At 48.9% G+C, this 15964-nt stretch overlaps 1 protein-coding gene across 1 annotated transcript; it reads left to right on the top strand.

Moving 5' to 3' along the window:
• The first annotated feature begins 318 nt into the window (after positions 1–318).
• On the top strand, positions 319–15638 carry LOC125705157 (uncharacterized). Its single transcript, XM_048971559.1, has 11 exons — positions 319–808; positions 1084–1263; positions 1653–2059; positions 3424–3494; positions 6338–6400; positions 8983–9125; positions 10009–10105; positions 10365–10517; positions 11438–11610; positions 12015–12180; positions 13426–15638. Exons 2-11 carry the CDS (start codon positions 1136–1138, stop codon positions 13621–13623), a joined length of 1599 nt encoding a protein of 532 aa, XP_048827516.1. The 5' UTR covers positions 319–808; positions 1084–1135; the 3' UTR covers positions 13624–15638.
• The last annotated feature ends 326 nt before the right edge of the window (positions 15639–15964 follow it).

Genomic DNA, 15964 nt, shown 5'->3' with positions numbered 1-15964 from the left:
ATCGTTTTGTCAGCTGCTCACCGAATTCGATTTGATTTTATGTGGAAATTGCTGGATCAATATTTTGACACATTACCTTTTATAAATGTTTTGTTTATTTTCATATCGACTATTCATTCAAGTATTTTTAATAGGGTCTGGCTACGTAACAACCGTTTATGAAATTGTCTTTTTGTTCATATGCTATGGTAATTAAATAAAATTATGGATATGCGTTGAACATTGAACATGGAATGGAGAAGCAATAGCTTTAAGCAGCTTTAAGAAAAGAATGCGCATATATTAACCTTGAAAAACGTCTGTTACTTACAAAAAGGCATATCGCGGAGAACTTTTGGCCAGATGCTGTTTGCGAAACTAACAGCCACCTAGATGCATGGAAATTCAAGCCTTTAATGAGCACAACAAATTAATTCAGCAGCTCGGAGAACTTCTCTTTCACTTTATAGACGGGAAACGAGCACTTTAGGGTGATGGTGTTTCATAATGAATTGACGGGCGCCCCTTATTATTATTGTCCCAGTTGTAATCCAGCAGAGCGGCATCCAGCAGACCTCCGGCGTGCTCCTGCATTTTTTTGGGAATTCGGCAGGGAATAAGCCAGTTTCCCTTGTAAAGGACAGGCGCTGTGTGCCGCGGTCCCACACAGGCACCGCACAGCGAAAGGCGCCGGCGTCTTTGGAGCGGTTCGGGCTGCTCGCCCTTCGATAAAGGGCGGACCGGGTGTTACATCCTGCGCGCTAGATGGTGCGGATAACGGGACGCCTTGCTGACATGGGCGATCGGGAGGAGCACGTCTCTCAGCCCGGTACGGCATTTCTAATTAAAGCGGCGCCGGAGCCTTAACTGCAGAATCGGGCTTTTTAAAGCCTTTCTAAATTCGCTATCAGTCTTCGTTTTTAACAGTGTCAGCTGTTTACAACGAGTGCGTTCAAAACGTCTTATACACTGAGGCACTTGTCATCTTGATCTCACGTGAATACGTCTCATGTGAACTGTTTTTATGTTCATAGATTTAAAATTTTGGGTGAAACAATTTTTTTTTCTTGCCACATGGGTCTGATTCCTCTGTTTTTGCCTTAGAAATATGAGTCGCTGGTTGTAGAAACGGAAAAGTATTTTGGAGTTAGATGCCATGGGTCCTGCTCCGCGTCCCCCGTCGCTGCCTCTCCCGGGTCAGTATGCGGACGTCAAGCCGAACCGACGCTGCTTTCAACCGCAGACTCAGAGTAAAGGAGACATTTTCCATGCTGCCAAATTTGGGTAAGTAGCAACAGGAAGACATTAGTATAAAAAATGTCTATATATTGGCTAAATTGACGTATTATGTATTATTTTGAGCACTATATAATGTATATTGTATATATGTTTTATGCGATTCCTTTGATTTCTGAAAATATATAGGTCTATAATTATAGAAATATGTATTAACTGTTATTTATTCTTGGTTGTGTTTTGATGAATTTCTACTTTTCACTTATGTGTCCCAAGTCAAATAGATCGCGTGTGAAATCGGGTTTACGCACGTAAATATCTTTACCTCTTGTAAAATGATCTACTGTTTCGCCACTATTAAAGTGTATCGTATTCGTAGGTTTCCATATTTATAACAGTAAGGCGACCTCTCGCTTGTCCTTCTGACCCGTCCGCAGCCTTCTGGAGGAATGTAAGCGTATCGTCTCAGCTGAGGGGCCGGGGCTGCTGGACACGTACGACGATTGGGGCCACTCGCCGGCTCACTATGCCTGCCTGGCCGGCAGTGTGGAGGTCATCAGCTTCTTCCTGGAAGCTGGTGCACCGGTGGATCTCCCCAGCAAGGCGGAGTTGTCCCAGAGACCCATTCACTGGGCCGCGGCAAACGGACACGAGGCTGTGGTGCACCTGCTGCTGGAGGCCGGCGTCCCCCCGAACGTGGAGGACCAGAGAGGCTGCACCCCGCTGATCCTGGCCGCTCAGAACGGGCACACACCTCTCTGCTGCTACCTGATAGTGAGCGGGGCCAAACCCAATCTGTGTGATGTGGAGGGGGACAACGCCCTGCACTGGGCAGCCTTCCAAGGTGAGACCCGCCCCTCGCTGTGTATCTGAAGTAGCATGTGGGACTCTTTGTGGTCAGACGGAGCTTCAAGTACCTGCACTGGTTCTGATGCTGCCCTCATAAGCAAAACTCACACCATCCATCTGGGGTGAAGACAGGACAGGCAAGGCAGGCAATTGCCTGGGGTCCCCTAGCTGGGAGGGGGCCCTTAAGCTGGGAGGGGGCCCCTAAGGAGGGCCAATTTCATCGTACCTTGCAACAACAAATCTGCTTTATTTGTGTGTTCTGTTTTTCACAGTAACGTCAAAACAAAGGTCTTGTGTCTATTAAATTTCTCTTTGTTGATATAATTAATTTAGAATTCACGCTAAAATATTTGTCATAAATTTCCCCATGCTAGGGGAGGTGGGGCTGGAGAGCTCCATGGCATTTTTTGCCTCCAGGGCCCCCAGTGTCCCTAGAATCGCCTCTTGCTTTAGAAAATAATCACTTCTTTAGAGAATGGACTGTACTCCACACGGAGGGGGGGTGGCTCGGCAGGTCAGGACACTGCGTCTGTGAGCAGAAGGTCGCTGGTTCCAGTTCTAAGACTGACACGGTGGCTTCACTGTTAGGGTCCTTAGCCCCTGGTTGCTCCCAGTCTGGTACCGTGTCTCCTAAATAAATAAAAACATAAATAAGAGACATGGAGGATGGATTATTGCAACAGGAAATTATTCAAGAAATTCAACGGTACAACAGCGAGTCCTCACTGGGATGCGAGCAGTCCTGCTCATGGAGATCTGTGTAGCGTAGAGATGCATTGAGGCCATTTGCTTCCCATTAGAGGGAGTCTGTCCAGGACAAGAAGTTAACCCTTCATGGGCAGGTCCCTGTAGGGGCCCTGAGACACACTCCAGGCGGGACAGTGAACTGGAAGACGGAATGAGTGTTGGGTCGCTGGCTGACCCCCTTTCGAGCTGGAAGGCCGGCGATCGCCGATAGGGACACCCCCCCCCCACCCCAGCTCATGGGACTCGCCCTGACCCCCTTCCGCTTTCCTCCTCAGAGGTCCATTAGCGTTAGCCAGGCTGCTCCCCGTTAATCTCATGTGAGCGTGCGACCCGGCTAATGGCTCTCCCACAGGCCGCGGCTGCTCTCTGACGCTTCCTGATTTATTACGCGGGCCGGTGAGTCCGGGTCGTCGGCGTAACGGCCCCTGTCTGCCGGAAGGCCTGTTTCCCTCAGTCCAGCTGTGCTTCTGCCTGCTCAGCAGCCATCTATTATTTATCGGGGCGTTACAGCCGCTAAGTCAGGGCAACGGCAGTCCGCTTAGGCTCAGTGCGACCTGAACACACGTGTGTTCGCAGCCCCACTCTGAGCCTGATGCCTCTCGCTCTGCACAGGACACCGGGAGCTGGTTCAGCTCTTGCTCTACTCAGGACTCGACCCCAAGCAGCCCGATGACTTCGGCCAGGTAAGAGTGCCACAAATGTACATTTCAAATATCTCACGTTACGCCATGTGGATCCCAGAGGTTCTGATAAGTTCATTTGTTTGAATTAAGTTAAATAAATGTTTCTGTGACTGAGGAACCCTGACATGAATAACGCCAGGTACAGATATGCATGGGTGACGGCACAGGAAGTGTGTGTGGGGGTGTGGGGGGGTAACAGGAAGAGAGTAACCAGTGAGCTTCTTAGATGCATAGATGAGAGACCATATCAGTCTTACAAGCATGTCATGAATGAAGGTCTGGATCCCTCTCCTTCCTTGGCAGGGTGGGGTGAGGTTGGTGGGGAGCATGTTGTCAGACCTCTGCACCTCCCCCACCCCCAAATTCACTGGTCTAAATAAAGACCCCGCTGGACTTCATCCTCAGTCTCTCTTGGCAGTGTGCGCGTGAGTGTGTTTGTGCGCTTGTGAGCATGAGAAAGCGTACATGCACGTGTGAGCATGCGTGAGAGCCCTGCGCGGGAGCGTTCGCGCGTGCGTTGCCTCATGCCGGCACGGCCGCCGCTCCAAGGACATCTCCCTGCTCCCTGACGTCTGCGGACAGACCACCTGCTCGCCCGCGGCTGCACACTCAGCAAAGTCTCGCAGCGCCTGCAGTTCTATCCGGCCCTCTGCCCCGGCTTTTGGCGCCAGTGTGGCGTGTACCTGCGTCTGCCCGCATGTACTTGCGTCTGCCCAGGTGTACCTGCATCTGCCCGCGTGTACCTGTGTCTGCGAGCGTGTACCTGTGCCTGCCCGTATGTACCTGCGTCTGCCCGCGTGTACCTGCGTCTGCCCGCGTGTACCTGCGCCTGCCCGCATGTACCTGCGTCTGCCCACATGTACCTGCGTTTGCCTGCTTGTGCTCGCTTGTACCTGCGTCTGCCCGCGTGTACCTGTGCCTGCCCGTATGTACCTGCGTCTGCCCACGTGTACCTGCGTCTGCCCACGTGTACCTGCGTCTGCCCGCGTGTACCTGCGCCTGCCCGCATGTACCTGCGTCTGCCCGCGTGTACCTCCATCTGCCCACATGTACCTGCGTCCGCCTGCTTGTGCCCACATGGGTCGTTTCGTCCAAGGTAAAGTGAATTCACTCCAGGATTCAAGGATTCAAATGCTTTATGGCCAAATTTACAAGTATATGTAAGTTTCTCCAGTGAGATACTTGCTTGTGTACCTCCCTGCAGATGTAAACAACATATAACGGTGACGAACAATATATAGCATGACAGAATAGTGAATAATAACATACAACATAAAATATTTACAGTATACAAGCAATATGCAATATCACACAAGCAGGATAGGATGCTGCGGTTTAAAGTGGCAGCGAGTACCATTTCGGTGGTGACTGGGATAGTACTGAAAGTTCTTGGTGTGGCTTATGTAAGATGAGATAAGATGAACTTTGTGAATCCCACGAAAGGGCATTTTGGCGTTACAGCAGCAGTTATAGAGAAGGTCAGAGAATACACACAACATAAGAGCACAGTATGAAGGGACGTGTGTGTGTGTGTGTGAATATAAAAACATAGGGTATGAGCTTAGGTGGTTCAGTGTTCTGTTACGTAACTAAGGTAGGATTGTAAGGAGCATTATGGGATACAAATGGGAATCACTGGCAGGGCGTCCTTTCACTGCCTCCCTCTCCATCTTTCTTTCTGTTACTCTCTCCATCTCTCTTCTCTCTGTCTTGCTCACTCTCTCTCTCTGTTTCTCTCTCTTCCTCTCTCTCTGTCCCCATCTCTGTCTGTCGCTCTCTCTCCCCCTCTCTCTCCGTCTGGTGCTGACCCCCATGAGTGCCCACATGCACTCTGCACTGTGTCCCTGGGTCAGACCTGCAGCTCTGGGGGTCCGAGGCTCCAGTTTTTTTTTTTTTTACCCCTTGAGCCCCTGCAGCACTGTGCTGTCTGATCTATACTGCTCCTTCAGCACGCTAAGCGAAGCCTTTCTGTGGGGATGCAGGTCTCGCCAAGAGGGCGGGCAGTGGCTCTGGGTCTCGCTTAGCTCACAGGATCCATCCAGCCTGTACGCTAAGAGCCAGAACCGCCACTAAATGTGTCATCTATGCCAGCAACCTGAGGATGACACACGCTCGGCTGAAACACAGTGCGCGCCCGTGTGTGTGTGTGTGTGTGTGTGTGTGCGAGCGAGCGTGCACGCGTGCGTGCGAGGAGAGACAGATGGATGGTGTGAAGGGCACCACAGTGAATCTGCACCCCCCCCTCCGCCTTGACGTCACAATCTGCCGACCACCTGAAGCAAAAATGACCATCTTGTCATTTTAATTGGACACGTTAGATTTTTATATTTATATTCCCCGTCTGCTTTAGATTTTATCATGGGGCTTTTCGGTTTCGGAAATTAGGTCTGGTCAGCTTTATGCAGAACAGGAGACTGGGAGGTGAGCATATCACCGCTAGCTCTGTTTCCCCGGCCTCTCGGTCCGTCGCTTTTTGGGAGCTGAAGTCTAAATTTGTGGGATTAGCGGGTCACCTTCTAATCATTTCCTGCGCCGACTCTCTTTGTCTAAGCTTTTCCAGAACAATGACAGGAGGGGGATGCTTACAAAAGCTCGCCTCTAGCCATTAGCGCCTGAGCTCACGTCCCGGTAGGGGGGCCTCCTGTTTTACCCTCGAGGGGGGTAATTAACCGGAATTGACCTGAAATATCAGGCCACATAGATGGCAAAATGTACTGACCGTTCCTAAAATAGCAGGGCTGCTCTGCTGTGGCTTTGAGGTGAGTTGGGTGTAGTACCAGCGTGAGGAGGTAGGGGGCGCTGTGTGGGGGAGCACTCACTGCAGGTGTCCCTCTCCCCGACAGACACCCCTGCACCTGGCTGTACTCAGTGCTGACATGAAGACCGTGAAGCTGCTTTGTGAGCAGGTGAGTCTCCCCCCCCCCCATTCCCGTCCCTGTCCGCGTTTGTCACAATCCCCACTGCCACCAGTCCACCCATCACCATGACAAACAGACCGTGCAAAACCACACGCTGCCAAGGCCATACTGCAAAGGCCGTGTTCCGAGCGGTGCGGGGCGAGTGGGGGGCCGCGTGTGAATGTGTTCAGCTGAAGCGGGCCACACCATTCTGGGTCTCGCTCTGCTATCCGGTGACGGGCCAGGCGCGTCATTCAATCTCCCTATCCCTCCCCCCCCACACACCCTAGCCGCCCAACAGGAAATTACATTTCCGGGCCACATTCTCCACCCCCCGCCATTACACTTCTGTGGCGATTCCAGAAGGCACAGATTGAGCGCGATACCGCTCAGGAAAACGCCTCACGTGTACCAGCGGGTGACTCTTAAAAGCTGCTGGTGGAGCCCCTCGCTGGTTTAAAGTGGCAGACAAGGGGGGACTCAGCGAGCCGCTCGGAGAGCCAGGAAGCGGCAGCCTCGCTGACGCCCCTTCCGTTTATCTCCAGTCACTTGTGGCTGCGCGGAGCCGCGCGCCGTGTTTGTAAACACGGGCCCTGGCCTCGGGGTCGGTCTGACCCCTGTGCCAGCCGGGGTGTCTCAGCTTGCGAGAGACGGACTCTCCGTGCTCTCGGTGTCACCTCTGTGTCCCCCGCGCCCCTCACCGGGGACTGCCTTTGAATTACAGTGGTTTCTTTGCCCCGGGTTCAGTTTCTTGTAGTCAAAGAACAAAATGTGTAAAGAACAGACAGGTGGGGATGACGGGGCTTAGTGCTCGCCGCACCTCCACACCCTTGGCGCTACCCCATTCCGCTGGACGTAGCGGATGCCCCCAGGCTCATTTCCCAGAGTGCATCGTGTTTTCGGCATGTGATCCGCTCTTGTGTCACTCTCACTGCTAACCTGTACGGTCACTCTTTGGAAGCTCCGCCTAGCCGCACTGCTGAGCTCTTTTACAGCTGTAGGCTTGCGACGTACCATCTGCCTCACTTTGTACATCACTTTAGACAGAAGCATCTGCTGAATAAATGAATGTAAATGTTCATCCATCCATCCATCCATCCATCTATCCGTTTTCTATATCCACTTATCTTACTCAGGGCCATGAGGGTCCGGAACCTATTTTGGAAACAATGGGTACAAGGCAGGGAATAACCCAGGATGGGACACCAGTCCGTCACAGTCAATGTCAATGTAAAATAATCAAAAAGCTTTTTTTTTTCTCTAAATTACATTAAAACTCCATTATTGTCTTTTTTTTAAAAAACGAACCCAGGTTTTCCTGCTCTTGTCTTTGACTTTCTCCTTCCTATTTCGATTTGTCATCAGTAAGTTTTGTCCCCCCCCTGCTGAAAAGAGGCAGTGTTTAAAACATTAAGCCAGCCTGTTTACATGCAGAGCCCCCCCACATCCCCCAAATTACTTTGGCTTTGTTATTTCCCATTGTTTTTCAAAGCGCGAAATCGCACCTGATCATCACGGCTTTTCTACGCTTGTATTTCATGTCAGTGGGGAGGGCAGAGGGTATAAATAGCTGTACTTAGTGCTATTTATAACGACCTGTTAGGGCTGCATTATGGGCTGGAATAAAAGCATACAGACACATAGCTGTCCATGCACAGGCCCCTTCCTGTTAGCAGTTCCCGCTGCTCTCCGTTTGACCCAGAGGAAAGGACACAGGAAGAGCATCACGCTGAGATTAGCCTGGGGGCTAATGTTCGCTAACTCCGCTCCGGTCAGACTGCCTGCACGGCTTCTATCCTCTCTGCTCTCCGTGCTAATCAGCTCACACGTCCTCAGCCATCTGCCCGACGTGGTTCGATGCGGCAGGATGACCTCCCACTCCCTCCCCCCACAAAAAAAAGTGTATCACAGTTTCCCCGCAGGACAAATCATACTCGGTAAGGTCTTCGAAAACTCAGAATTCATCCATCTGCTAGAACCTGTGCTGTGTGTTTCACTAACGGTGAGTTTGAAGCCCCAGGTGAGAGAGTGAGCCCTGCTGTTCGCAAGGCTGTTTGAAAGGCGTGCGGGAAGAACGCCCTTCCATTGTCGTTTCCAAATGAAAACAAAAGGAGGCAGGAGTCACAGCCTTCCCTTTAGTGTGTAATATAGCTTTATGTGTGTTTAAAAGGTCTGCAAAGTCTAAGGCCCAAAGTACACACCAAAGGGAGTAACTATCACCACAGAAACCACTCTTTTCTAATTGGCCTGAAATTCTTTGTTGGAATTCCAGCCTTTACTTCCGTGACATGGTGAGGTCACCTCGTCACACATGTAGGGCAAGCTAACCAATCAGGCACGCTGATGGAGGTGGGGCTTAAAGCTCTGACAGAGCGTGAATAGAGATGTACAGTATGAGAAAATTAATAATGTGTTTTGGAACATTGAATCATGTAAATGTATTCTAGTAGACTCTAAAAATAAAATTTTGAACAGTGAAGAAGAACATGATAGGGCCCTTTTCAGACAATCTTAAAGGGATCGTCAGGAATCTTCATATCACTGAGGACTACAGCCTTGACAGGATGACTTTTAACTCCTTCCTTTTATAGGAGGGTGTCTCTTTGGAGGTGGAGGACGGGAATGGGAACACACCCCTGCAACTGTCGCGGGGACGCGAGCATCGCGACATATCCGCCTACCTGGAGGGGGCGCTGTTGCAGGCGAGTCGGCGCATCCCCTGCTTTGACTGGAGGTGGGACTGAGCTCCCAATTTCCCATACCTGACTGTTTTTAAGCCTTCGTCCACCTGTCTTTGTGCTCCTGTGATTACGGTTCAGTTGCCCTTCTTCTAAGATTACACCCTGTATCCGTGCTACTTGCTGCCCAGGGGAATGCTGGGATGCTAATGGAGTCCAGCAGGGCGCGGGACATCTCAGCCCGACACCTGAATCTTTCAGCTCTATGTCCTAAGTGCACGCATGACTCCCCTTCGCAGTACGTTTCGGCAAAGAGATGGACAATCGATTCCATTGAATACATATTACCGGAATGGTCAGTCGTTTCCTGGTTTGCGATGGGAGACACAATTGATTGGATACGATCCAGGTCTGTTTGCTGCTTCTGCGTAGGGCTCAGCCCCCGGTCCAGGAGATTTGACTGTGGTCCCCTCTGTGTGGTCTTCAAGCTCTTTAGGCAGAGACTCGTATGCTAACTGCCACGTTTCTGTGATGGTATTCATCACATTTAGTCTGAACATACAGCAGATTGCTCTTGTTGACTCATTTAAATTAATGTCATAATTAATGCCGCTAAAGTTCATTAATTAAGTAGAAGGTGATTAACTGAATTCAATATGTGCAAATGGGAGAAATCTGTTCAGTGGTGTGTTCAGTTGTTCAGTTTTTGGGGGCACAGTAGCTCGTCTGTGTACGTAGACCCCTTGTACGTTTAACGTCCATAAAATATGGAGACCGTGTGATCAAGCTGTAAAGCTCTATTCCGTGGCCAGCCCTCCTGACAAAGGAAGACAGACAAGCATTTTCTCAAATCCTTCATAAATGTCCTTTTTTTGTTCATGCATTGTGATTTAAAATCTAGCTTTTATCTTTTTAAACGGTGTGTGTTCGGCTTCACAGCGCCTTTGTGTTCGGCCCGCCTGGCAAATCCAAAGGGCCTGTCCTGTTCCTGTATGCTTGCCTGCTCCTATGGGGATACCCCACCTATTTCTTCAAGGTAAGGTGCCCCTCACTCCTGACCACCCTCACCATTACGTCACAGGAGGTGCCTGTTATTTCCTGAGGGTTCTAAGTAGCCCCTAAATATCTCTAGTATGGCCGTGCCTGAGTAAGACTCAGGGTTATGGGATGCATTAGTCTAAACGGCTGTAGAAGAGCATTTTTGTGTCCGCGTGTGTGTGCAGTGCTGGGGGTATTAGGATGACTGGCGCCCCCTTCAGGTAACCCGTGACGTTTCCTCTGTCTCCATTGCACAGATTGCCTCTGTGTCCTTTAACAAGCTGTGGGAGTTCCACGTCACCTTCCTGCTCGCCAACATACTCATGTGGTTCCTCTTCCTAAAAGCTTCCCTGATGGATCCAGGGTTTCTTCCCAGAGACAGTGAGGAATACGGGAAGGTCATTAGACAGGTAGACAGTCAGCTGAGATACTTGACACACACACACTCATCCCACGCACAGATATAGATATGCGCTTTAGACACACACATATACCCGTTACGCACACAGAGATATACCCGTTACACACACAGATATACCCATTACACACACACATATACCCGTTACACACACAGATATACCATCACACACACAGAGATATACCCGTCACACACAGAGATATACCCGTCACACACAGAGATATACCCGTTACGCACAGAGATATACCCGTCACGCACAGAGATATACCCGTCACACACAGACATATACCCGTTACGCACAGACATATACCCGTTACGCACAGAGATATACCCGTTACGCACAGAGATATACCCGTTACGCACAGAGATATACCCGTTACACACAGAGATATACCCGTTACGCACAGAGATATACCCGTCACGCACAGAGATATACCCGTCACACACAGACATATACCCGTTACGCACAGAGATATACCCGTTACGCACAGAGATATACCCGTTACGCACAGAGATATACCCGTTACGCACAGAGATATACCCGTTACACACACAGAGATATACCTGTTACGCACAGAGATATACCCGTTACGCACAGAGATATACCCGTTACGCACAGATATACCCGTTACGCACAGAGATGTACCCGTTACACACAGAGATGTACCCATTACACACAGAGATATACCCGTTACGCACACAGAGATATACCCGTTGCGCACACAGAGATATACCCGTTACACACAGAGATATACCCGTTACACACAGAGATATACCCGTTACACACAGAGATATACCCGTTACGCACAGATGTACCCGTTATACACACAGATATGCCCGCTACACACACACACAGACACACACACACAGGTATGTCACAGGCACCCTCCTGTCTCCCCTCTCTCCCTTTAGGCGGTGCTCTCCCAGGACTGGCAGAGGGACAGGAATCTCTTGCTCCGCCTGTGTCACAGCTGCCACCTGGTGCGGCCACTACGGACCAAGCACTGCCGCGTCACCAACCGCTGCGTGGAGCACTTTGACCACTACTGTCCTTACGTCTACAACACCGTAGGGCGCAGGAACAGGTGCCTCTGACAAGACTCGTTGGGCTTCTGTGCTTTATCCAATATCACTTATTCGGTACAAAACTCGGGCGGGCCAGCAGGGGGTGTAATTGGTAATCAGCATGCATTGTGAACAAAGAGTGTGGACCAGGTAGTGTGTCAGACCATAGACACATGTGCTTGTGTGACCCTGACGGGAATATCTCAGCTACCCGCTGTGTAAATAGATTCTTTTATTTTTTTTGGAAACTGCTAATTACATGGGTGACTTTGGATAATAGTATCTGTTAAGGGAGTAACTATCCTGTTATTGCTGTTAAGTAGAGCAGGAAAGCTGCCTGATGGAACCCCCCCCCCCCCCCCCCCCCCGCTCCCCAGCCCACCCAGATCTCTGACTGCTCTCACGCTGACCTCCCGGTCTGCAGGGCTTACTTCTTCGGCTTCCTGAGCACCATGAGTGTGAACTGCTTCCTGGGCCTGTACCTCTGTGTGGACTGGTTCTACACCATGGGCCGCAACCTCTTCATCGGCATCGGCTTCATTTTCATGGCTGTGATCGGGGTGATATCAGGCATCATGGCAGGCATCTGTGTAAGTGCTGACCCAGTTTCGTTTCTACCCACAATCCCCTTGGCTAATTGTCAGCATGATTTGCTTATTGCTGCTGCTGCACCCAGTGATGCAGTTCATTTAGCACGTGCCCGCCTCCTTTTGTCACGTTTTTGTGTTTATTACTGTAATTTTAATTGTTTTAGCAAATTCATTTGTAGTCATTTTTGTATTTAGTATTGAATCACAGTGACTTTATAAGCATTGTCCCAGATATAGAGGATTTTTTATTTTCCAAAATCTACTGTCAACTTAAATCTCTCCAATAAATCATTCCCTTTGAGTCATATCACTGAGTAAACAGGACGCCAGTGAATTAATATTGGGCTAATTGTGGAACTGCTGCCCTCTTGTGGCTGAATTTTGAATTGATTGAACTGGCTTTAAGAAAAAAATATATATATAAATGAAAAGGAAAAGCTCGTTAAACTAAATCACTGACTGTTGCATCTTGGTCTAGTCTTGGTGCTAAAAGAAACGCTGCATGTGTCCCCAAACTGTAAATGGCCAGTTAATTGCCAGGCCAGGAACAGAGCCTTTACATTTTACAGATCTGCCGGTTTCCGATACTGCTGGGTGCCATGATTTGGTCTGGAAATTGCACTGCACCATTTTCCTAGGATTTTATGGGTTGGGGTTTGCTGAGGCATTTCAAAGCATGTAAAGCCCTTTCATATCTAGTTCAGAAGCTTTTCCAGTCAAGATCCCATAACTGTTTCCCAAGGACGTCGCCCCCTGGGATGCAGTTTGATTTTCTCCTGATTATTAATTTTCTATTAATATTCCAGGTCTTTTAATATCACTGCACTGCGTGACGTTATCTGGATTACATTTGAGTGGAATTCTTCAATCGTGCCATTTGAAGGCGGGGGCGGGCACAGCATGGCATGCTGCCTGCCTCGCACGTGTGTGCCACTGTGACACGTTTCCAGTATAAACACAGGCGTGGGAAGACGGGAAAAGTGAAGGATGTAACATCACCTACTGCACTGGTAGCTAATCGGTGCTTAGACTGTGACAAAGGCTCATAGCTCTATTAACAAGGAGGAGTAGTAAGATATTAACATTTTATATGTGTGCTCTATAGAGTAGAATTCCCATTTTTACTGAGCAGTCAAATTGACTGCTGTACCTCTGCTGTGATCCTGAAGGGCAGAATTAATGATGCGCAGCAGCGCCACCTTCTGGTCAAAGACAGGACTCTCGTTTTTTTTCCCTCATCCGCAGCTGTCCATGGCGGTGCAGAACACCACCACCAACGAGAGGCTCAACCACCAGAGGTACAGCTACCTGCGGGAAGAGGGCGGCCGCATCTTCACCCCCTTCGACCGCGGGCCCCTGCTCAACCTGCTCGAGTTCTTCCACCTGGTGCCCCCCCTGGGGGAGGACGAGCTTCTCGGGACGGACCAGTTCATGGTGATCTGACCGGTGCTGAAGTCGCGTCACGGAGGAGCAGACCCACCCGACAGGCTTCCCCGTGTGGGAGTCCCGTCTCTGAGCTACAGGAGGAAGAAGTGCCCATGTGGGTTGACGTGGGAGCGAGTAGCTTGACCTGATCTCCTGAATTTTCCTGCAAGCCTTTTTTTGGGGTGGGGGGGGGTGTGGTTTTTTTGTAGTGATCAATGCTATGCAATACATGATACTTTATGGTATTAATACCGATGACACATGGACATAGACACTGGTGTGATACCGACTGTCCCAGCAGAGATGGCTGAGACAGTGTCTCCTAGCCAATGTCCAGGAGGGTGAATTTGGCCACACGGTCCTGACCCCCGTTACCTTCTGTGCCAGTGCCCCCCTTGTCTTCAAAGACAAAGGAGATGCTGGCCATCACTGATTGGACGGGAACTAGATCGTTTGTGTATTTTTACACATGTTGGACAAGCCAAGCCTTCAGTTATTCTGCTTATTTTTTATGATATATATGCAGCCAGACCATTTTTGTGGGTCTGTTCAAGGTCGCTGTGATTTTGTGAGCTTCGTACTTCAGACTCGAGGTTTTCGTGTTTTTCGCTGGAGGCTCCACATGTTGGCTCAGACACGTAGCGATTACTGTCAGGCTCCGACGTCATAATGTGACTGTCAGTGGCGCTACACTGGAATTAGCCCTGAAATGTGAAACCTCGTGCGCAAACCAGACTGAAAGACCAGCCTGCATTTCGTTGTGAGCCTTCACCTCGACCTCCAGAGTCTCTGATTGTGAAGACCGACGTATGCCACAATATCAGCAATAATTTGTATCCGTTTACACGCGAGGGCAGCCCCACGTTAAGGATGTTTTATTAAAGCAATTCAAGGTAGAAGGATTTTAGTGGGACTTTGGTGACGGAAAGCCGTGGATAAAAAGGGGGTTCTGTTGCTGTTTGGTCAAGCTGCAAACAGCCCTTTCAAAAGATAGAACATCTTTGGTGATATTTATTATGCACACTATTTTATTAAATTTCTTAAGAAGATGGAAAAGTGGAAAGAGTACGTGACTGTAAAATTCTGTGTAACCCCTGGGCCTGTTTAGCCCTTTAAGGGCCGTCCTGACCAGAGGGGAACTGCGTCCATCCGACAGCCATGCAGTGCTGAAAGCACAGGGTCATCTCAGGAAAGCTCACTAGAGAATTTTAGCCACTTAGACTTTGCATACCACAATCATTTTATGGGTTATATCAACCTTCATGCCGTATCGCAGACAGCCTTTTTGACACTGTGGAATCCCGTGTAATTGGCGTGTTCTGTACTATTTTGTAAGAGAGTCTCCAGTCTCTCGCCTAAGCTATGCAGCGTGTCCATGACTCGTGCGTGGAAAAATGTGTGCACATTAATTAGCCCTCTACTGCTGTATATGTCCTGTACTTAAGTCTTCACCAAACTACCAATGACATAATAAAATGTTGAAAATGTTCAGAAGCTCCTTTTGTAAGGGTGTCGAAGTGCTTATGATTAGAGGGCCAATTGATTATGGCACATTTTTGTGTTATTGCGTCTTAAACTTACAACAATACTGTATGTAGCTTGTCGAAAAGCGTATTGTATTTGTCTGTAGTGTGGCGGATTGCAATTGTATTAAACTGCCACAAGATGTCGCTTGTAGGTCAAAACCGGCTCAGGGTATCTTTATCTATAGGAATAGCCTACAACAGACCGTTAACTGCAGTTTCCATTAGCATCACATTTAGAATTCCGAGACAAATTAGCTATAATCATGAGAACAGAACAAAAAACAGTAAAAATCCCATGAGCAGGATTAACCAAGTTCTAAATAATTTGCAATGAACCCAAATGTAACAGTATTGAGATTTATGCAACTATTGACTATATCCAGACTCCGCTGTTAGATGTCCGAACCGTACGAACTGCCTATATTTTCATGCATATTTTATTGTACTTTTCTTGTATATTGATGTATTTTAAATATTTAGTGCACCAATAAAAACAAGAGAGCATAATATACCAGTGATTTAAGAGCGTATTTTATTGTACTGGTAATACGAAACACAAGGCTAGTACTTGAAGGGTATATTAACGGTAATTTGCCGTTAATATATCTGTGGAATTTGTTATATTTCGACTACAGTTGTGTTATCGCTCTCCATCGCGACCGTGTACCGTATAAGCGTGAAGTAAGATGGACTGATGTAAATTGATGTAAATAAACAATTATCGTCAATAGATGAACACATATAACTAAAAATAAGTAAGCGATTCCAGCTGGTGAAGTCACTTTCTACTAATTGCTATCCAAACCCCTGCGACAACGAGAAAACAGGCTTAA

Source organism: Brienomyrus brachyistius, chromosome 12 (genome assembly GCF_023856365.1).
Source record: "Brienomyrus brachyistius isolate T26 chromosome 12, BBRACH_0.4, whole genome shotgun sequence".
Taxonomy (NCBI): domain Eukaryota; kingdom Metazoa; phylum Chordata; class Actinopteri; order Osteoglossiformes; family Mormyridae; genus Brienomyrus; species Brienomyrus brachyistius.
The sequence above is the reverse complement of the archived record's forward strand: the minus strand, read 5'-3'. Positions and strand labels throughout refer to the sequence as shown.